The sequence below is a fragment of the Leptonychotes weddellii genome, chromosome 14 (genome assembly GCF_054177405.1).
Source record: "Leptonychotes weddellii isolate Sample4059 chromosome 14, ASM5417740v2, whole genome shotgun sequence".
In the NCBI taxonomy this organism is placed as follows: Eukaryota; Metazoa; Chordata; class Mammalia; order Carnivora; family Phocidae; genus Leptonychotes; species Leptonychotes weddellii.
The window spans coordinates 6,283,181-6,305,383 of NC_138382.1; the positions used below are offsets into that span (position 1 = coordinate 6,283,181).

The 22,203-nt window shown below is 44.8% G+C and overlaps 1 protein-coding gene across 6 annotated transcripts in view; it reads left to right on the forward strand.

Annotated features, from left to right (window-relative positions):
• Positions 1 to 22,203, forward strand: part of GLIS3 (GLIS family zinc finger 3) — a 445,030-nt gene that overhangs the window by 397,027 nt on the left and 25,800 nt on the right. For all 6 annotated transcript variants that reach the window (XM_081802770.1, XM_081802769.1, XM_081802771.1 and 3 more), the window contains 2 exons: positions 1,915 to 2,083; positions 20,144 to 20,322. In XM_081802770.1, coding sequence (XP_081658896.1) covers positions 1,915 to 2,083; positions 20,144 to 20,322 — 348 coding nt within the window. The remainder of the gene's footprint in view (positions 1 to 1,914; positions 2,084 to 20,143; positions 20,323 to 22,203) is intronic.

Below are 22,203 nucleotides of genomic sequence, written 5' to 3' on the forward strand. Positions count from 1 at the left end.
TGGGAAGCACCACATTTTCTGTTGAACCACAGAGTAGAGCATAGAGTGAACACACCAAGAGTCCCTGTTGCCCACGGGGTTGGAAACAGCAGGGGCAGTGGTCCCTTGTGATGAACACATATACATACATGCAAAAATACCTCCAGGGGATAGCAAGTGAGGGGTGCATTCGGCAACTACAACAGAATAAATAAGAGAGCTCACGTTTCTACACTAAGGCAGAAAAAAAACTGAGCTGTGTTTCCACAGTGTCTCTGTGACCTCTTATTATTCCATTAGTTTTTGGAATAGTGTATAAAACACCAAGCTCCACGCTGACAAACACCAGCATTGAAACTGTTGCTGCAGTCAATCCAAACAGCCTTCTCCCCTGGGTAAAATTATTATTTGGAATACAAGCAGAATTGTGGTTGCCTGAGTGTGCTGAGCATAAATGAGGGTAGTGATTCATAAGGCGACTCTAGCGAGTTTGCAAACGTGCAACTTTTCTGGAGGCTGACGCACAACTGAAGGCCCGCAGTGCCTCTTTGAGCGAGTAAGCACTTTCTAGTTTCACCACCTCTTCAGGTCTTGGAGGGCTGTGGAGGATGCAGGCTTCTGAGGACAGGAGTTAACCTGACACCGTGCTGACTTACCAGAAATAAACCCTTCACATCAGATCACACTCTTGTCAGTAGCTTTTGAGCGGGAAGATGGTAATTCTGCTTCCTCACATGTTCCTTTAAGTACTTGAACTCTTGTTCCGTCGGATGAAGCTTTTGGGGGCTGGGTCACGTGGGGTGTTCGTGCTCTCCGGGAGAGGTTGGAGAGAGTGGTACCGGTCTAAAAGCAGCACTCCCTGAACTTTTAAACCCTCAAGTCTCTTTGATTATGTGGCTGCTTCTTCTTAATCCTGAACCTGATTCCTTTTTTTTTTTTTTTAGATCCATTTATTCTTTGACATCAGTAGAGTAAGTTCAAAAAGAGCAGAGATGGGTATAAAGCTCTGCATCGCTTTGTACAGAGAAGGAAGTTGAAGGGAGTCAGCGTAATGATGCTGGTGTGATTGCAGCATAATGAGATGTGTGCTGAGTGGGTCTCAGACACTGAGAGCCTCTCTGATAGTGATAGACTCTGGAAGTGACAAGCCCCGTCTCTTTTGTGACATCGTACCAATTAGCTGATCTAAATGGGCATGTATTTAAGTTTGGGGTCACGTACAGTTCTCAAAGGCTAGGCTGCCCCTATGAATGCGGCTGTAACTCACTCTCTGTGTTGTAACAGACAACAGTGTGTGTGTTGGGGGGGATCCAGAGCTGTGTTTGAGGCCCCTTTTCAGGTTGTGTGGGGCTGGGCACGGACTCACCACTGATGGAGACTGAGTGTGTCCATGCATCACATCCTCAGGGAAATGCCCGGGCTCAGTTAGACTCTGAGGTTAAGAGGGTGTCGGATCCTACACTGGTGCTAGGACAGGAGACAGTGTTCTCATTACCCTGATTTAGCAGTGACAGAGAGAGCGCCAGCCTGGCCCGCGGAGGCTCGCTGCAGCCAGGACAAGGGGCAAACGGCCTGTGTTCGCCTCTTCGGGGTCAGCAGACCAAATATTTACTGTTACCTCTCGTGCCCCCAGGACTGAGCAGTGAGAACCCAGAGACCTTTGCCCAGACGCAGACGTGACATGATCGACGCAGTACAAGGTCCAGGCAGGGAGCGAGCCAGCCCGCGAGCGTCAGCGGGAGCGAGCCACAGGAAAGGCACATGAGCTGGGGAACCTGTCCCCCTGAAAAGGAAAGCTGTGTGTGTCCAGTGAGCGGAGCACTGCTCCCCCAAAGCCACCGGGAGAACCGCAGACGAGCCCCTCAAGCATGCTTGCTGTCAGCCCCCCGTATGGAAAGCACGTGCGGTCTGACGCTTGTTCTCCCTTGATTCCAGCCTCCATCTTTGGCAACAGTCATTCGAGCCGAAGCGGAACAGCTGCTGGGGCCATGCCAGCCCCACATGCCGTCGGCCACCCTTCCCCGGGCCAGAGTGTGCAGGGGAGCCCCCACAACCCCGCCTCCCAGTTACCTCCGCTCGCAGCTGTGGACGCGGGAGCCGAGAGGTAAGGCCACCTGTCTCTCTTCTACTGGGTGTCGCCGCTCAGCTTCCCGGCACAGAGAAGGGCCTGGACGGTTGCTGAATTTTACTAATAATCCATCGGTTGGGTTGAGTTCTCCAAAGGTGACATATTGAAAGTGCACACCCAAAGCACGTGGATCAAATATCTCATTATCTGTCTTACTTTCCATGGGAGAAGCCGAGAACTGGCGGTTGCCAGCTGAAGGGGCTGATGCCATTCCCGTCTTCCCCACTTCCCCTCAGTTTGTTTCCATGACTCGGCTCCAAGGCAATGTCCCCACAGGCGGAACAGCTTTCCAGAGGCAAGATGGCGCCTTCGGCACAGAGATCAGGATTAGCTTGGGAGTGTAGCATAAAAGGGCACAGGATTTTAGGTGGGTGACCAGCAAGGGGCTGTTCACTGAATACTCTATGTTGATACCACCCTCATAAAGAGTTCTGGGGAGAAACGTTTTAAATCTGGACATTTCGGTCTGTCTTTGGACTGCCCAGCCTTCCAGTGATGTGGACAGCCTGTGGCCCCTTTTGTTCGCCCCACGTGTCAGCAGGCTTAAGCTGACCTGAGTAGGGGTTACTCCCAGACACCCACAGGAAAAACAAGTTCTTGTGGGGACCCCTGTGCTATCCTAGAGTCCTGGGACATAAGAATGGCTCGAATGGGCAGCAAAGGTTTTCAATCTTGAATTTCAACCAGCGATCTGTGGTTTCATTAGTGTCGGCCTTATCTATAAGTTTTTAAATTATGTGTTTTTAAGTTTGATAAACCATACAGTTTTTTTTACTTATGCCTCCTCTTCACTTACTAATACATCTGTTCATTTAATAAATCTGTTGAGTACTATGTGTCAGACACTGTTCCGGGTGCTGGAGATGCCAAGATTATTAAAACACAGTGCTGTCCTTAGGATTTAGTGGGTGAGGACAGACATACAAACAAAGTATAGTAATGCTGTGTGGATAAATGATGTAATCTAGATGCCACAGGAGCCCAGAGAGGACGTCCCTAATTCTGCCTCAGGGAGGGAGGGGAAGAAAGGGTGATCTAGGCATGGAAGGAAGATTAAGACTTCCCAGATGCATAAATGGGGAGCAGCATCCAAGGCAGCCAGAAGAACACATACGAGATATGAGAGGGACAAGGACACACATGGAAGGAGGTCCCAGTAAGCTCAGGTGCCATCATCCAGAGTGGACAGGACTGATGAAGTCAGGTAAGAGGGGGTTGGCTTTGTGTGGAACAATATATTTTATGCCGAGGGATTTACCTCTTACTGAAAGCGAAAAACCATTTATGGCTCCATATATGGTACCATTTATGAGGAGAGAGACACATCAGACTGTCATTATAGAGAAGGGACTCAGGTGACAAGATGGCAGTCATCGAGGCTAGGAGCAGGGACCGGAGGTAGAGAAGACAAGAAAGAGGTTATTGTAGGAGTCCTTGTGAGTAGTATGAGGATCTGAACTAAGGTGAAGTGGGAAGGATGGAGACTTTATCCAAGGGCTGTTATTTAGGAGAATTGCTAATTATTAATGTATTTATGGAGTAAAAGGGAAGGGCCAAATTCATTTGCGATTTACACCTCTAGACACAGATGGAAAAGTGTCATTAACAGAAGCAAAGGGAGTGGTTAGTAGGAGGAAGAGTGGGAGAGAAAGAATGGTAATAAATGGACTTCAGGGTTGGGGTTTTAGGCAGCTGTAAAACATCCGTGTGCATGTGTCTAATAGTCAGTCAGAAATATGGATCAGAAGATATTGGACTGCTCTTAACCGTTCTGCCTATGTGGTCAAGTGCAAACAGCTCCTAGCCTCCTCCCCCAAGCTCCATCAGCAGAGCAGGGCAAGTGGTAACCATCTGTTAAGTTCACGGACACTGGGGGCGGACAGTCCTGCCAGTGATCTGATGTATTTCTAAAGGTTGAGATGAGCTTACTCATTTTAGCATTTTATTAACTTTCCAGTCAGGTTTTAAGTGATACTAGCCATGGGCTAATCATCCTCTCATTTCCTTCTGCCTGGCTGAGAATCATACTCCACAAGATCATGAAGCTAAGAAACCATCACTTGAGACCTCTTCTTCATCCCATCTTGTTATTAATACTCATTAATACTCTGTTTACAAGAATACAAGAAAAAGCAATCTGTGTGTCTTCTTTTTGCACACAGCCTTTAAAAGAATAAAGGTAGAAAAAGGTTTTAGCCACGACTGGCGTTAACAGCCACCGCCCAAACACCTGATGTTCGCAGCCCAGCTCTGGCGGTTGCTGGTTGTTTGAGTGTGTTCCTTAGGTCCTCCTGGTACTTCGGTTTGTTTGTTTTTAACATTTTATCTTAGTTTATAATTTTAATTTTTTTCAATTCCCTCTTTAGAAAGCTTGTAACATATAAAAAAAACTACAAGAATGGTACAGTGAACACTCATACCACCCCACATCCACATTCACCCACTGTTGATATTTTCCCTTCTCTTTCTTTCTCTTGGTCTCTTTGTTTGTTTGCTTGCCTGTTTTTTTCTGAACCCTCTGAGAGATTGTTGTGAATATCATTGAGCTTTAACCCTAATTACTTCGGGAAAGATCTCCTAAGAAGGACATTCTCCTGCATAATCACAATGTAATTACCATGCTCCGGAAATTGAACATCAATAAAGCATTATCTAACATGCAGTCAATACTGAAATTTCCTCGATTGTATAAATAATGTTCTTTATAGCTAGTTTCTTTTTTTTTTTTAATTTTCTTTCCTTTCTTTCGATCCAGGATTTAATAAGATCACAGTTCTCATTTCTTGTTATCTTCTTGAATCTAATGAAGTTCCCCAGTTTTTAAAAAGTTACCATCATCATCATCAGCATCATTGTCTTTCATGACATTGACAGTTTATGAAGACTCAGGACATTTATTTTGCAGAATGTTCCAGAGTTGGGACTTGCCTGCACTTTTCCTCTTCGACACATCCCTTCTCATCGGGAGCCCCACGTAGAGAATGTGGTGTTCCTTTACTCATTTGAGCCTCTGCTTGCACCCCATGGGGAGTTAAGATTAAGAGAACCACAGCAGGTGAAGCCTAGCATGTGGCATAGCGTGAAGGCAGGCCACCTTGGCATGGCTGGGAGATTGAGGTAGAGAAGCCAGAGGGTGCTGTTAAATAATGACAGTGGTTGATAATGTAGGCCATGATGGAAGGTAAGAAGGGGAGGAAAGGGCAGAAGGTAATGGTACTTTATATGGCTGGGTGGTGAAGTGGACCTTCTCACACCTGTGGCTTTTGCCTTGTGCTGTGCTCTTCCCACCGGATATGTGGCCCATTCCTTTGCCAGCCCAACTGGCCTGGGCAAGTCGATGGAAGGTTATCTCTTCCGATCAGGTTTGGGGAGGAGGGCGACATGAAACAGCCCTGAATTTTGTACTGTGTTTGCATTAGTGTGCAGCATAAAAACACTAAGAGGAAATGTGCTTACCTTCCGCCTTTGGTTTATATATCTTTGCCTCTGTTTGCCTGGGAAATCCCCCAGTAAAAACTCCAGCAGTTTTCTTAACGGAAATAGGTTTATCACACTTCGCGATTTTTAGTGGGAAACGCATTTTTTTCCTGCTTTGTGGGCACTGATTCATCATTTACTTAGCTTTAGCTTGTTAATAAAATGGGCTGAGTCACTGTCAGAAGTCAGGAAAGGTCCACCACATCTAGCCAGTTAGCATCAGGTTCTTTGATCCTTGCCATCATAAAATAAAGTAAATGCAACTTCTCTCAATTTGATGAGGCTCCATTTTTATTTTGAAATATTATCTGAATGACACATCGTTTCAGTGATGTACGCAGCACCACACCACATCACCTAATGTTGATTTAAGCTTATTATGGGAAGTGGTGTTTCACGATGTCATGTTGAACGAGCCAGGAGTACTTTACAACAGTGGCTTCCCATAAGAGGAACCCAACGTCTTGGAAATGTCAGTTCATTGGGCTTCATAGTATGTCTGTTAGAGCAGAGAAAACAAACATATTGATGTGAATCCCTTTTTGAGGTGGAGAAATCTTACAATCCCAAGAAAAGTCCGCTGGATCTGTGTTGCCCCCCTTGCCCGAGAGCATGTGAGCTGCCTCTCTCCATTCCACAGATATGGGGTGTTCTGTAGTACAACAGAGCTGAAGGAGACTTGAGGATTGACCGCCTGGGGTGACTTGGGAAGGGCTTCGATGAGCCCCATCTCTGAGCCAGAGGACTGAAAATAGGGAACGGATGTGGCCTCCTCGAGGCGTACACAATCTAGGACAGGACTCAACAGCAGAGAATGTTAGGGACAATTGTTTTTGAGAAAGTAGTCAAACAAAATACCTTAACCAAAAAAGGAATGTCAGTTTCTTGAGTCTGTACCAAGTATTGGGAAGCCGTACTGTTTTTTATCTTTATCAGATGTGGCATTGCTAAGATTCTAGATATATATATGCACAGTCTTTCTGTGCCTTTGGGTAACCAAGGCTGGTCTTCACTGATACCATTTTCTAATTCAGCACTGGAAACATATTGTAGATTTTCTGGATGCTAAGGGGTTAAGGATAGCAACTGTTTTCTATTTAACTTCTTTGCATTTCTGCACTGTTCTCCAACTCTTGTCAAACCAGCCTCCTCACTGACTTTGTTCGTATCTGCATCTTATTTCAGGATCTTTTTCTACCTAGAAAGACAATAAGGACCTTCCATCATTGTTCTATTCTTGACTAAACATTGCCCAGCCTGGAGCTTGGATTAGTTCTCAATCCAGAAAGCCCCCTTGCATCTTACAGCTCACAGAGACAAGTTCCCCTTGGTTCTTAGCATCTGTTTTATTTATTTATCATTTCCCAGATATTGTCTTGCTAACTGAATTATTAGTTCTCTGAGGGCAGGAACCTAAAATTTCCTTATAACCTCCAGAATGCCTGTGTGGTGTTTCACAGTGCTACGTGTTAAGGAGGGTTTGACAAGGGAGAAGGACCAGTGTGGGAATGCCTAGGAAACAGGAGGCCATTGCCAGCCCCCACTGTCCAGGTGGGAGGTTCCTAGAAAAGAGTGGTCCCCCCTGATTCATTGGTCTGGACAATGGTGGACCCAGTTCTCAAAGTTTAGCCATTTGTGCAACCTACATACTTTGCTACAACATATAATTGCTCTACTACGTATGTACACACACACACACACACACACACACACACACACTGCTAGGACTCCCCCGCCCTCATCCACTGGGGGTTCCCTACGTTGCTTTTCTGTGATCTTCAGTACTAGAAGCCTGAGACTCACCATCCTTTCCCATTTGCACCTATAACATGTGAACAGCTCAAAACTGGGCCTGCTGCTTTGCTCACCTTCCTTCACTGGGACTTTCTGAGCAAAGAGGGACATTGATATCTTCACCCACTGAGCTTTTTTCAACCTTACACACACACACACACATGCACCCACAACATAATCTTTCTCTCCTCTCCCTCTTAATCTCCTAGGAGATGTGCATTAATGGCTAAAATCATAAGCATCACATAAAATATTAAAATTTATCAAAATATATCCCAGCATTGGGGACATCCATTTACTGAGTCACTTTGTCAGCTGGTGTTTGGGTACCAGGCGATACGCTGGACCCTGAGGATACAGCGGTCAGCAAGACTGACGGAACCCTGTCTCTCAAAGTATGCAGCCTGAGGAGAGACCATGGCCAGCAGGCAGTCGTAACTTGGGCTATTATGCAGGGGTGCCAGAGGAGACTGTGGGGGCACACCGGAAGCACGCAAAAATGACCCCAAAGCGGGGAGCGCGGGAGAAATAGAAGAAAAAACGTCTCCCTGAAATCTGAAAGTCTGTCAGACCTGGCCAAGGGCCATGGGTACACACAGGAGCTGAGAGGAGGGGGTGCCAGCAGGGGCAGGGCTCTGCAGGGTGGGGGTGCTCATAAGCTGCCTTCAGGAAACCGGGTTTTCTCTGGAGGACAGGGATTTGTGTATTTGCCCAGGAAGGGCACCCTGGGGGCTCTGGCATACATTCCAAAGGCCTCCCCATCGTGTCATCCACCCAGCAAGAGTTCAGAACATACTCTCCGCCCAACAGAAGAAGACATGACAAAGAACAGACAAATGGCGTGTGCGGTCCTCAAGAGACAAAGACTGTCCTTTGTATATCCTAGACCAGCGAGGCAGCATGGGGTCTATATTATTTTCTTTTTTAACACAATTGGAAACGCCAGTTTTGCCCCTTACAATTCCAAGCTTGTATTTTATGTAGTCGTGACCTATATTAGAGGATTTTGAAGAGTCACTGAGTGTCAAAAAAAAAGTCACCTCCATGTTAGAGACATGATGACGAACATGTGGAAGAGAGAGCTCTGGTATCATGAGGAAGTCGGCCGCACTCGTCTTCTGTCGGAGAAGACCTGGGTGTCGTTAAGAGGGTACCCACGTCGCGGGGTGTTAGAATGGAGTCACGACTTCCCCAGTGAGCGCTGCTCTAAGTGCTTCCCCGATGTGTGTGTCACAGACACTTTCCCACACGGACAGAAAGATACCTGACTTACAGGGCAACTAGTAAGCACTGGCCCCCAAATAAAGCTTGTCAATCTTGATCATCGAAACACCTGAGAAAAGCCAGAGCTGAAAAACCAACATAGGCTTCAAAGAGCCATTTCTTCAGCCTGCGTGTTGACATCTGCGTCATCTTCTGTCAGGCCATCGATGTCACGTCACTCAGTGCCACATGATCGTGAGCGTCATCCTTTCTCTTGGGGCTGCAGCGCTTTCTTTCCGGAAAACAAACAGTTATCCTCACTCAGCATCCCACAAAGGGGTCGGTTTCTCTGTAGGAAAATGACTTCCATAGATATTCGGGGCTGAGAGACATGGTGTTCAAAATACACGTGCAACACACACACACACACACACACACGTTTTATTTGAGAATCCCTGAATGTGATGAACATTGTTCTCAATGTCTATGCTGTGAGCAGAGAAGAGGCAGAAAATCCCAATGTCCCAACCTTGAAAATGGAGATTAGAACATTGGGTCTTAGATTGGAAAAACTTGGGACCCTTATTCTATTTTTTTTTCTTTGTATCTGTGGAGAGTTTCTGGTACTTCTCCAAGTTTATTCCAGGGCAGAAACGCCCACAAGTCTGTAAGCTTCTTTAATGCTGATCTGTAACCACAGCCATGCTTTATCCTCCATGGCAGATACTAGTTGGGTTACTGGCCTGTGGAATGAAACTTCTTATAGAGATATTCACCGTATTAACAGCTTCTTAAATATGCCCCCCTCAGGGATGCCTGGGTGTCTCAGTCAGCTAAGTGGCTGCCTTCAGCTCAGGTCATCATCTCAGGGTCCTGGGATCAAGCCCCACATGGGGCTCCATGTTCAATGGGGAGTCTGCTTCTCCCTCTGCCCACCCCTTGCTTGTACTCTCTTTCTCTCTCAAATAAATAAATAAAATCTTTTAAAAAGAATATTCCCCCCTGATCTACTCCTTTCAGCACACATACAGGGAAATTGGTGATATTTGCTCCTTTCTTCTTACTTACCTAGTGAGTGTGAATAGCTCTATTGGGGAAAAAAAACAGCAACAAGAAGACATTGCTGAACTGGCTTTTCTAGCCTTCTCTGATTTGTCTCTGATCTGTCTCTAATTTAAATGTCTGTGTTGTCTGCAAAACTTTTATAAGCATAATTTTCAGAGTCCAGTCTGTTTCTTGATAATGGAGGAGAATAAAGAGCTAAGCCTACGTGGCTATCTCAACTTACTACTAAGAACTTAAAAAGCCTAGTCAACTTGGATTCCTCCTCTTTCAAGCATTCTCTCATCTCATTAATCTGTAAGTCCTGTTAGCTCTACCTTCAAACACAATCAGCTTCATTTCTCCAAGCTGAGTTCACCACTGTTCCCCCTATCTCAACTACAGCAGGCCCCTAACTGTCCCCCACATTCTGCTGTCAACCCCCATCCCATTAGCACACACAAGGCCAGGGCTCCACACCACAAGAGGGGCCCTTTAAAATGTAAATGGAGTCTCTGAGGATTTCCTGCTCCCATCCCGCCCCTACCATGCTTGGAGTCAAGTCCAAACTCCTTTTTGTAGGCGACAAGGCCCTCTATGGTCTGGCCTTAGTCACACTCTTATCACAGCTCCTCCTTGCTTATTCTGCTCTGGCCACACTGGTTTTCTTACTATTCCTGGAAAACACCAACTCCTCTTGCCTCGGGGCGTTTGTACATGCTATTCCTGAAGGCTGAAAGACACCTTCACCAGAACTTTACGTGACTTGTGCCTTCATTTCTGATGTCTGCTCAAATATTACCTCTTGAGAAAGGCCTTTCTCAACCACTTCCCCTAAACCCCCCACCGCCCCCAGTCTCACTCTCTTTCGTAACTCTGCTTTGTTTCTCTTCATGGATTTAGCAGTCCCTGAGATCACGCTGTCTCCTTACTGACTTGCTTACAACCCACTAGAACCGGAGCTCCCTGAGAGCAGAGACTATGTCATGCTGACAGCCCTTTACCCGCTCAGCGCTTGGGCATTGTGTGGAATGAACGGATGTGAACAGAAGGGAGGACTACGACTATGATTCCTTTATGATTTCTGGGAACGGTAACAGTAACCCTGAGCAGGTGATTGCTGTTCTTCCATCTGCACATTGTCCTCTGCGTCACCTCAGGACAAAGCAAGAGACGCTGATGTGAGCATACGCATGTCACTCCACCAGACAAACAGCTTGACTCATGGTCCAAATATCCCTTCACATCAGATTATTTTCCATGTATTTTTAGTTTTGAAGTGCAGTCGTTCTTCATTTTAAAGAGGTCTCATTCATTTCACCTCTGAATGCCAAATTAGCCATCTTTATTTTGTTCCCACATTCCAAACAAATCTACCTCATGCGGAGCCCAAGATGATGTTTTTTTAGTCGCCTTGAATTTGCAGTCAGGAAAATGAGTCATGACAATAACAAGGAAGGCTTGAGGTAAAATAGAATTCCTTTTCTTGCAGCCTCTACTTTAGTCCGTTAGCATGAAGCAACATGGAGTTCAAACTAAACCATTATGTGATTCGGATGTCTTAGTGTATTCCTTTCCTAAGGCTTTCTCTGAAACAACGGGTCAAATGGAGACAGAATTCCCAAAGTGAAAGCCCATAAGCCTTTCTAGTGTGACCTGGAAATCAACTTTATCTTTTCCCGTCTTGGGTGGGAAGCAGCTGGGGGAATGGGCCCTGAAGAAGCTGTGTATCTTTTTGCAAGTGAAGAACTGTCCTCCTGCTGGTGGTGAGGAGACCAACCAGGGAAGTGATCAGAAACCGCAAGACTAAGTTTTTTTGCTCCTTTCTCTGAAAAATAGTCTTTGGTTGCTTTTCTGTTTAGTTGCAAGGAGAAATAGTTTTCTAGGTTTTAATCATCTTCCCCAGAGTCAATGATTGGAATCATTCTTTTGAATAAGATGTTCTCCCCTCAAAAACAGAAACTGTGGTCTCTGGGCAAATATAGTATCCAACTGGACGTTAACTAGCTCCGACTGGGCAAAGGTGCCATCCACCTGGACACAAATATTGGCACCAGGGGCTCCTGGGTGGCTCAGTCGTTAAACGTCTGCCTTCGGCTCAGGTCCCAGGGTCCTGGGATCGAGTCCCGCATTGGGCTCCCTACTCGCCGGGAGGCCTGCTTCTCCCTCTCCCACTCCCCCACTTGTGTTCCTGCTCTCTCTCTCTCTCCCTCTCTGTCAAATAAATAAATAAAATCTTAAAAAAAAAAACAAAAAAAAAATACTGGCACCAGGTTGGGAGCTAAGTCTATGGAACCTGTGGTCTGTTCAACAGAGTAATTCCTCAACAGCAATGACCAACATGTATTAAATACTTACCCTTGCATAGGACTGGATAAGGAGCTGGAGATACAAAATGGTAGCAGACATCCAAGGACTTGATGTTCTTTTCATATAGAAGAGCCAAGAGCCCTTCTCTAATTGTGAATTTTTAATAGATGTGGTTTCCTCCAATTCATTTCTCTAACCAAATGTTGAGGCTTGTATTCAAGGGAAGTTACAGAAAATTCCTTTGTGGTTACTACCATAGTAACCTGACATCCTGAAGAGGAAAAAAAAAAAAATTACACGTAAACAGCACATGTTATTACTGATCAAACCCCCACCCAGTTAGTTTCTTTCAAATTTATGGATTATATTGACTTTTAAGGTCTTGCTTGGCAGTAGCTTTCAAAGGCCCCTGGCCATACTTGGCAGGAGTACTGCATCTGAAGTTAATTCTAAAAGTTCTTCCGATGTCATCAAGAGGCTGGTGTTCACAGTTTGAGACCATGAGAAAGACATGGAAGGGGCCATTTTTTTTATATACCTGTGCCTCCCTTTCTCATGTTTGGACAAAAATAACACTCTTCCCCCTCATTCCTGTTTGGCTTTCTCGTTACACTCACTTCTGAATGTTTTTCTTTCATCTGATCCACTCTGTTGCAGAGCAGACTGAACTGTACGCCTAATAAAGAGAGTCTTCTCTTTGCCGCAGGACCATGAGTTAATCCCCTTGCTCTGACCTGCTCCAAGCTGCCCAAAGGATGATCTCATTCAGAGGGTTTTCTTTTTTATAGCAGAATTTTTGACATCAAATGTCTAAGACCACTCTGGATAAATTCTCTTCTGGTTGGTGATTTTTCTGTAAAGAGGATTTGGCAGAATCAGACTTTTCTTCCCTTTCTCCCCATCACATCAGATTCTGAAATAGACAAACAACAGAGTCACAGCCAATTCTGCAGTCAAGATATTCCAAAAAATCCCAGCTCTTGGTTAAATGTGTCCTGCATAATTCATTTCTCTGACATATCCTGGGTGTCCTCTCCCCTCCCTTTTCATTCCCATAGGGAGGGAGAGATTGTGATGCTCTCCGCCCTATTTCAGTCTATCCCAGAAAAAAAATACACTCCTTGGCCTTAGGGCATTGGTGACTTTGTTTTCTGGCCTTAGAACTGACCCCCATACCCAAGTTTAGAAAGTGTCCTCCAGAACACGCTATCCTGTTTCCCACACTCACTCATCATAACACACGTGTGAGTCTTCTGTGAGAAACTTTGGTGGTCATTTCACCTACAGCCAGCTCACAGCCCTCATTTTGTCTTGGTCTGTGGAGGCTCGGGCAATCATGTTTGAGTCTTGGTCTTGGCCAACGTGAGAAATTATTTCCAGTTAATATTGATCCAGCCTCTCGTGAGGAGAATGAAGCTCTAAGCCCTCACAGGAGATGGATTCAGCTCTTTGACTAGTTTGGAACAGAATCCTCGGACGGACATACAGCTCTTGGCGGGCTTCGGTCCTGCCCAGATGGACAGTGTTGCAATTACCCACACTTCCCAGCGGCTGTTTCTTCATTACTGAAAGCTGGTCTTGATTGTCTCAGAAGCAGAATTCAATTTGCAGTTCCCCCAGTAACGTGCTGTGATTCATTCGGGGACAAATCTGGATTGAACTGAGTCCAAGTGTCTCTTTTGTGAGACAGAAGGGAAGTATAAGTAGATACTATAGTCACCCAGATGAGTCAGCCAGGAATTCATGAAGTGATTCATAAATCGTTATAAAGACCACTAAAGTCTACTAAAATGGAGTGCTGTCTGGCTATACAAAGTGGGGTATTATCATTGGGGGGTTTTTTTTAGATGTTAAATCAGATGTGAAATCCTTAAAACTGTGCTTTTTTTTTTAGGTTTTGAAAAGGATTCCTTTTTTCCCCCTCTGTAGTTGGCCAACGGCTAAAGCCACTTTTTATTGATTAGTTTTCACAGATGAATTTAAAAACCACCACAGTTCTTTGGGGGATAAAAAAATGCCTCCCCAAATCCACCATAGACCAGTTTGTATCCATTATTTCTACTCCCTAGCAGCAAATCAATAATATTTTTCGTGTGAATACAATGAAACGAGCTGTTCTGATGCATTCTTCTTTCTTTGGGAGGTCCATTACCCCTGTGGAAGAGAGAGGGGAGAAAAGAACTGTCCAAAGCACATATCAACCAACATTTAATCTACTTGATCACAGAAAGCCCTTTTTTCAAAGTATTAACCCCCAACACAATGCTAAACCACACAGTCCCATGCTGCTTGCTAGAACTGCTTGAATATACAGCACAAATGAAGAAAAGTAAGATATATTTATGACATGTGCTTAACCTGCAACATGGTCTATTAGCAAATATTATTTGAAGAAATACAGTTGTTAGCTGACATAGAAATACCTTGAACTTATAGACAGGAGACAGAGCTTTATTTGGAAGGAGTTATCCAGCTGGAAAGACCAAAGGTGTTAAAAAAAAAAAAAAACAAAAAACCAAAGGTGTAAGCCCAGCTTGGGCACGAAGACCTCTAGTACAGAACCGAACAAGTTCACCAAAGCAAACTGGGAAACTGGTTGCCAGGTTTCTTCAAGGCAGTGGATTATTGATATGCCCATCCCCACCAGCTGGTGAGAAGGTTCTAAATCTCAGATGCTTGTAGGAGTCCTCCCTCACCCCACCCCTCCACCTTGCCTTGTGTCTCCTCTAGGGAGCATCTAACCTTATTGGGATAAAGTGATATCTGGAGAACTAGCTATGTAACTGGGCAAATCATTTCATGTCTCTGGGCCTACTTTATCTCATCCAAATAAGGCTACTCCATTGCCTTTCAGCTAGAACATGATATGATTGTATGAATTTGTGAACTCAGATACTCTGTGGGGAAACCCAATGCCAAGAAATGAGACTCTTACACAAGACCACGACTATCTGCTCTTAGAACTAGAAAATTAGCCAGATGGGCAAATGCCTTGCTTTCTTCGAGCCTTAGTTTCTGTATCTGAATAGTCAAGAGAAAAAAGAGTCCTAAGATTTTTTATTTTAAGAACTCTGTAGAAATTCAAATGCGGTGCTGGAACCACAGTCTTATAGAGCTCTCAAGCACTGGGTATGTGTTCATGTCAGGGATACCTTAAGTGTACATTCCATTTAGAGCCATCATTCCATAAACATGTGTGGATCATCTGGAAGGTGTCAGACATTGTCTAAAGTACTGTGAGATTTCTGACTTCCCAATTTAAAATGGTTCATAATCCACCCCCAGCCCTCACCTTCCATTCTTAATTTTTCTCCATAGTATTCATTTCCTCAGTACAGTATATAGTTTCCTTACTTAACTTTGTTTATTGCCTTCCTCCCCTCCCCAAAATAGAAGTTCCACAGAAGCGGGGATATTTTTCATGTGTTGCTCTGTCCCTGGTGATTAGAATAGGGCCACACACTGGGTCAGTGCCAATAACTATCTCCTGAATGAATAAATGAATATGTTACCTCAGATTTTATGATCCCCAGTAAGCGCTGAGATTCTCTTTATTTTATACTTCAAATTGAGGCTGGGAGAAGTCAGGGAATTTGTTCAGGATTAGCCAGCTAGCAAGGACAGAGCCAGACTCTAAGCCCAGTGAGTCTTCAGTGATATCCATCTCCTCCTGCCATTTGCAAAGTTTCTGTATATGAACCTCATCAGTTCTGTGTGTCTCAATTGGGATCTACCGTTCTGTGAAACAACCTAAGATTGTTTCTGAGTACTTCATTTACAGGAAAGATGACCTCTTTGCTTCTGGCCCACTTCACTGCAAGGTTGGAAAGCTCAGTGTGAGCCGAGGGTGGAAGCGGGTTGACAGAGGGGAAGGAGCTTAACGGACTAAATCCCCCCAAATAATAGGCATTTTCTAGGGTGTGTATAGATATATGTTTACAGAAGCCTTTTTAGGTTTATTTTTTTCCAGAAGATGTTTTTATGAGCCCTTTAAAATCTGTCCTCCCCTCCATTTTGTTTTTGTTTTGTTTTTGTGTTTTTTGGGTTTTCTGGCAGGAGGTGTGGGGAGGGGTAAAAACCACTGAACCATGCAATGGCTCACGCTGAGGTTATATGTAAACTCCTCCACTAAAAGAGTACTAATGGTTGACTCAGTTCTCTGCTTTGCTTTTGTGTGAAGTGTTTCTGGAAGCAGTGATTTTTTTTTTTTTTAATTTCTAGTCTGTTGTGTGCATATTTATATTAACAAAAGCTATGTTGAATGAAATCTGTGAAATGTGAACTGCAGATCAGCAGCTGGGGGACTGAGTTGGACCTAGAAAGATTTCAGACGTTCTGTCTTCTGGCTCTTGGACACTGCTGTAACTCAGAGTGAATCAGAGTGATGTCATCTTGTCCTGACATAATGGGGGATGAGATATTCCATGGGAGAAAAATTGTAAATCACTGCAACTTTGACTCAGCACCAAAATTGTTTATTTAAACATCAAAAATTTTTAATTCACTATCTTTGGATTTAAAAAAAACCCTCTGTTTTGGACGGCATATTCAGACCATATTCATTTTGGTATGTGTGCGTGTTAAAAAAGCAAGGTTGGAAAATCAGTGAGGGCACTAAGAAAATGGAGTTCTAAGGCCCCACACCCTACCCTCAGTAACAGTAAGAACATTTTATGTTTGGCTTCATGAGCTTCTGTCTTAAGTGTGTGTGTTCTTGGTTCTTTGCTTGCTTCTGGAGTGCATGGCCTCAGACCACTCAAGTTTCTCAAGTCCTTTTGGCTTTTTCTAAAATGTTTCTGGCATCAGTCTTGTTACGAGTGGTCAGTGACTTCTGGATACTCTCAGGGCCTTCCCTCTAACAGAGGGACGCCCCTACTTCTGCACTCCTCTCCTACCCCCCACCTCGGATTTTAATTTGCTAATTCTACTCTACTATGAGTGGGTTAACATGGAAGCAGGTTTATAGAAGTTAAATTTAAATTAGTAGAAGAGTGTGAGAGATTTTACCATAAAATACTATGTACCGTGTTTCAGCAGTAACAAAATTAAATCTAAGTACTGTATTTGAAAATCAATCACATTTATACACTCATTTCTTATGCTGGGCTTTTTAGCACTGAATTCTTCTTTATTTCCTCGTTCCTAGCAATCGTGTGGATAATTGTAATCACATCTTGTCACTTCTCATCTTTTCTCTATATGTGTAAAAGTTAACATTTTTGTATCAGTCCTTTCCTTTCCAAATCAAGGACTTCTTTAGGTGTACATTTATCTCACCTAGAATAGTTTACTTTTAAGTTTTTATTAATACTTTATATGAAGTGACACACTATATTTTTAAATTGCATTAACATCATACCATATAATCTTACTTACTTGAATAACATGGAGAAAAATCCAGTCTGAATTAGCAAAAAGCAAAATGTGGAGTCAGTCGAAGGATCAGTAGGTATATTTTACTCCCCCAGCCCAGGGCTCTGAAATAATCATTGCTAACACCTTGATGTGATACCATCACATTTTTTCCCTTTGCTCACTGTTACTATGTTATGTAATATGTGGTAGCCAAGAGGGCATGGCCAGGGTTTGGAATTTGCATGAGTGAATACACAAGAATGATTTATAACTACCATATAATTATATACTCTCTAGATAGATACATAGATAAATAATTTTATGTAGCTATATAATCCATATATAGGTGTAGAGTCTCTTGTATGGAATTTACATTCTAGATGACTCCTAAATGGATTCTGTCCTTTTAGCTAGTTGAAATCTTCCCTTCTTTATAGCTAATAATCATAGTTCACTCGATAACCAGATCACCCCAAACTACAGAGATAAGATTTTATATTGCTGCTGGTCTTTGTCTCCTTCCCCCTCCCCATCTACCTTTACTTCTTTTTTTTTTTTTTAAAGATTTTATTTATTTATTCATGAGAGACAGAGACAGAGAGAGAGAGAGGCAGAGGGAGAAGCAGACTTCCCGCGTAGCAGGGAGCCCGATGCGGGACTCGATCCCAGGACTCTGGGATCACGACCCAAGCCGAAGGCAGACGCTTAACCATCTGAGCCACCCAGGCGCCCTCCCATCTACCTTTTCTATCTTTGTTCATCAGACCCTTGTTTCTGAGGCAGACTCACTGGCCCGGGGCAGAGGGGCAGGGGATTGTGAAATGGAATCCCTCTCCTCCATCAAGCCGAAAATATCAGGTCAGATTTACACATACTGTGACTTGCCCCATCCACACACCTCCGGCCCTCTCAGCCCTCAACGGAAAGGAAGAGTGGCAGAAGTACCAGAGAAAAGACCGGAAAACCATCGAGAGTGCGCTGCGTCTTTTACTCCCAGATGAAGAAATACAGTCAGGAAGCAAGTCACCGGATCTTGCTGCTTGCAGTGCCAGTGACAAAGGTTGTCTTCCAATTCCAGGACCCCCCCACTCTCCCCGGGGGTCTCCTGCCCCCAGGGCCCCGGGGGCAGGGGTGGTCGTGTGGCCTCCTTTGAGCCCTAAAGCCTGCAATCCCACAATTCCTCAGCTCCCTCCCGTGACCTCCAAGAGGGTTGCCAGACGCATTAAGGACGTGTTCCCCAAGAAAATAGCCTCCATATGAGGAATCCTGGCACGGTTTTTACTCGATGTCCTCAGGGCAGTGACAGGGTTCATCTGCGATGTGTTCTCTCAAGGCCGTTCAGCTCATCTTCCAGGCAAATTCCAATTAAGATGATACACTTGGAAAATATATATTGACCTGGCCCAGGGTACTCAGTTACTGTTCTCCTGCAGCAAAGTGAAAATAGGCATCCTAACGCAGCCAGTTTGTTTTGGCCTCCTCTGGAGACTTCTCTTCCCCACGTCCTCCTCCTCCTCAGTTCCCGCATCCCCTTCCTCCACAGCCCTCGTAGGACAGAATGCATTTAGGAATCGTCTAGGGGTGTAAATTCCATACTTTTTTTTTTTCATCCCATGGTTCCTTCCTGGCACAAGTGTAGAAGCTCTGCCCTATTAAATATTCTGATTCAGAACGGTGCAAATTGCTTTATAAACTTGACTGGTTCAGTTTCCCTTCTTACCCTCTATGGCCCCACACAAAAGCCCAGCAAAGGGAGGGGACTCGTTCTTGTGCAGTAAGCCGCAGATGCCGCCGGCCACGGCTCCATGTTAGCGTCCAACAAAGCCTGTCTTTTCACTCGGCATAAGGAATAGCCAACTGAAAGCTTTCAACATCATGGGCCTTTCTGGGGACATGAAACAATTCATTGCTGATACACTTTGCTCCCCAGTTACTTTGTCACTTCATCTCACAGCACTGATGGGTTCCCTGTGCCAGCCCCCTAGTGACCCGGCATCGAGGGTCACTTTGGTGGTCTGTGGACGCTGGTAAACTTGAACACTGCTCTGCCAAGTGCACCTTGAAAGTCACTTCAAACCCAGGGAGTTGGACCCTGCCAATGTCCCCTTACGATTAGAAGACTGGTGGATAGTTGTCAGGCTTGTGTCTCAGATTCGTTGACCAGGTCACCTTGTATTTGTCCCTCCTCAGAAACTAGCAATGGCTTCACTGTGATTAGCACATGTGACCGCAAAAATGTCCCACATGGCGTTATGGTTGTGCCCTGAGCAGCAAGCATTCTTTGCCGAGCACAGAACCCATGCAGATAGGTTCTGGGTCTCAAACCACACTTGATCTTTGAGGTTTAAATTCACTCATTCTTGGCAAAAGAAAATGTATTGTTTAAAGAGAACAGGATGAGAGAGGCTTATAATAGAGACTTGTAACACTTCTTGGACCTCAGATATGTCTCTCAGAACAAAATGTTTATGAGCTAAGTGTAAATGAATCAGAAACATAAGGATCAAATTTCCCCTAAAATGCAGACGAATTTAAAAATTAGCAGAAAAGGGGGACTGGCAAAAGATGTGCTTTGAATTTCACCAAACCCAGAGTATTTGAAATGCATTTTAAGAGGCTTGACAAACCCAAACTGTGACTACATTTTCCCTTTGTTGACTTCTTTTATCCCCTCAGTATCTCAGCTGAGAAGTCAGTGGTTAAAAATGGGAGAAAAGGTGTTCACCAATTTCTTTTGAGGGCTTTTTGTATGCTCTTATCCAGCCAGTGTGGAAATCGGAATTTGGCTTTGAAGAGTTTGTGTCTGCTCCCGCTTTTTCATGTCCTTCACGCCTCCTCTCATGCTCGTCTTCCCAGGTTTGCACCTTCTGCCCCGTCTCCTCACCACATCAGCCCCCGGAGAGTTCCAGCTCCTTCTTCAGTAATGCCGAGAACGCAGCCTCCCCACACCCAGCAGCCAGTGGGTGGGCCACACCTGAAGTCTTACCAGCCCGAAACAAACTCTTCCTTTCAACCAAATGGGATCCACGTCCATGGTAAGTGGGGAGCCGACCACCCCTTGAGTCTCGGAAAGTGATACTGTGTTGTTGCTGTCAGACAAGTGCGTTCATGACCAGCGCTGGGTCCCTCTCGTTCGGTCACACGCCAGGCTTTGGCTTTTAGGACTTTGCTCTAAGATGTCACACCTCATCAGCATGAAATCTCATAGCATTTTCCTGGTGTTGGCCCTAAGCTGGTATAACTCATGACGCCCCAGAATGGTCAGCGCAAGATGATGATCCATTTACTGACCAGTGATTTAACACCTCATAGAGAGGCCCTCACAACAGCATCTTGTCTCCTAAGTAATAAACAGTCACCTAAAAGGGAGCAACAGGAGGGTTTTTGCCCAGGCATACCTCCCCCTCCCCAGGTCCCCTATTCCCAGAACCTCTCCATCCTTCAAGGCCCAGGTGAAATGACACCTCCTCTCTGGAGCCTTCCCTGGTGTCCTAGCTGGGTTGCATCTCTCCTGGCTCTAGTCTCTGACTGCATGTCCCCTGTGTCTCTCAGATAGCACTGTCGCTCTCTCTCTACCTTGTTAAGTTACTCCTTTGTGAGGAACACTTGCCTTTCTATTAATGTGTAAGCTTCATTCTGAGGTCAGAATTTTCTGACCCGTTGTTCTTTTTCTTGGAGAACTTAGCACAGTTCTCTACATGCTAAGGTACTTGGTAAGTGCAGAGAGAAAGAAAAGGAGGAAAGGAAGGCCAGAGAAATCATGATGGTGTTCAAAATGTGAAGATCTGGCGTTGAACCCAGAACATCCATGGAGAACTAAGTTTGGCTGAATTTCTTTTCTTTATTTTCACTGATTTTGCCGACTCAGGCAGGTAGCTTTGTGAACATCCATAGAAAGTTGAGTTGAGTTGTCAAATTGCGTGGACTCAGACTATATGTAGCCTTTTACTTCCTGGGGGCAAAGGGGATCCTGTCCATTTAAAGGAGATTTTCAGCTCCTTCTGAAAAACAGAACTCTCCCCTGTCTGCCTCTTGCTGATTCCTGAGTTTGCTCCACGTGAGTTATTACTTGATGTTAATGGGTGGTGTCCCCAAATAAATCTTAATCAGTATGCCAGCTGAGTGTGAATAAGTGTGAGTGACTTCCCAAGATGGCAGAATCAGGCAGTGCTGTGGAGGTAGGTGTGGGTGAGGGCATCAGAGTAGGGGTCTGGACAGCCAAAGAGGAGTCCATGTGGACAGAGTAGTGGGCTATGGGAAGGGAAACACCTTGAGAAGCCCAGGCCACTGGCTCCAACTCCCAAGTTCCACCCATCTCTTCTCCTCTCTTCCTGAGTGCAATCACACAAACCCTCATTCCCCGACGAAATGTGGGCTCCCACCACTGTTTGGGCCTATGGTAATGGTTACTCTCTTCTGTTGGTAACCTTCTTCTTAAGCTTTAGTTATGTATTTATTCAACCAAGAAATATTTCTTGAGTACCTACTGTATGCAAAGCAATGCATGTGTGAGAAAGACAAAGAGAGCGCTCTTCCTGCCGAGAGAGCCCTCCCGACCCAGGAGAGGGGCTTCTCTCATGTGGGGGAGATCCAGGTCCCCTGTGCCAGGAAGCCACCCTTACCGGCAGGGAGGAGGTAGACGAGTGTGGGCTTTCTGGAATACAGAAGAGGTCACTGATCCTACAACACACCATTTTTACCCTTCACATTTTAACGTTGCCGAGATCTGGACATGTGTCAGTCAGTGGCATCACATGACTGGCAATGATTTCTCTCCCCGGTGCTATAAAAAATAATGGAGTATTTCAGGCAATCATGTCATAGTTCCAATGAAAGGCCATATAACACTTTGATGACAACTGTGAAACATATTGTAAAAATTCAAAAATTAACCTACACGTACACCAAAAAAAATG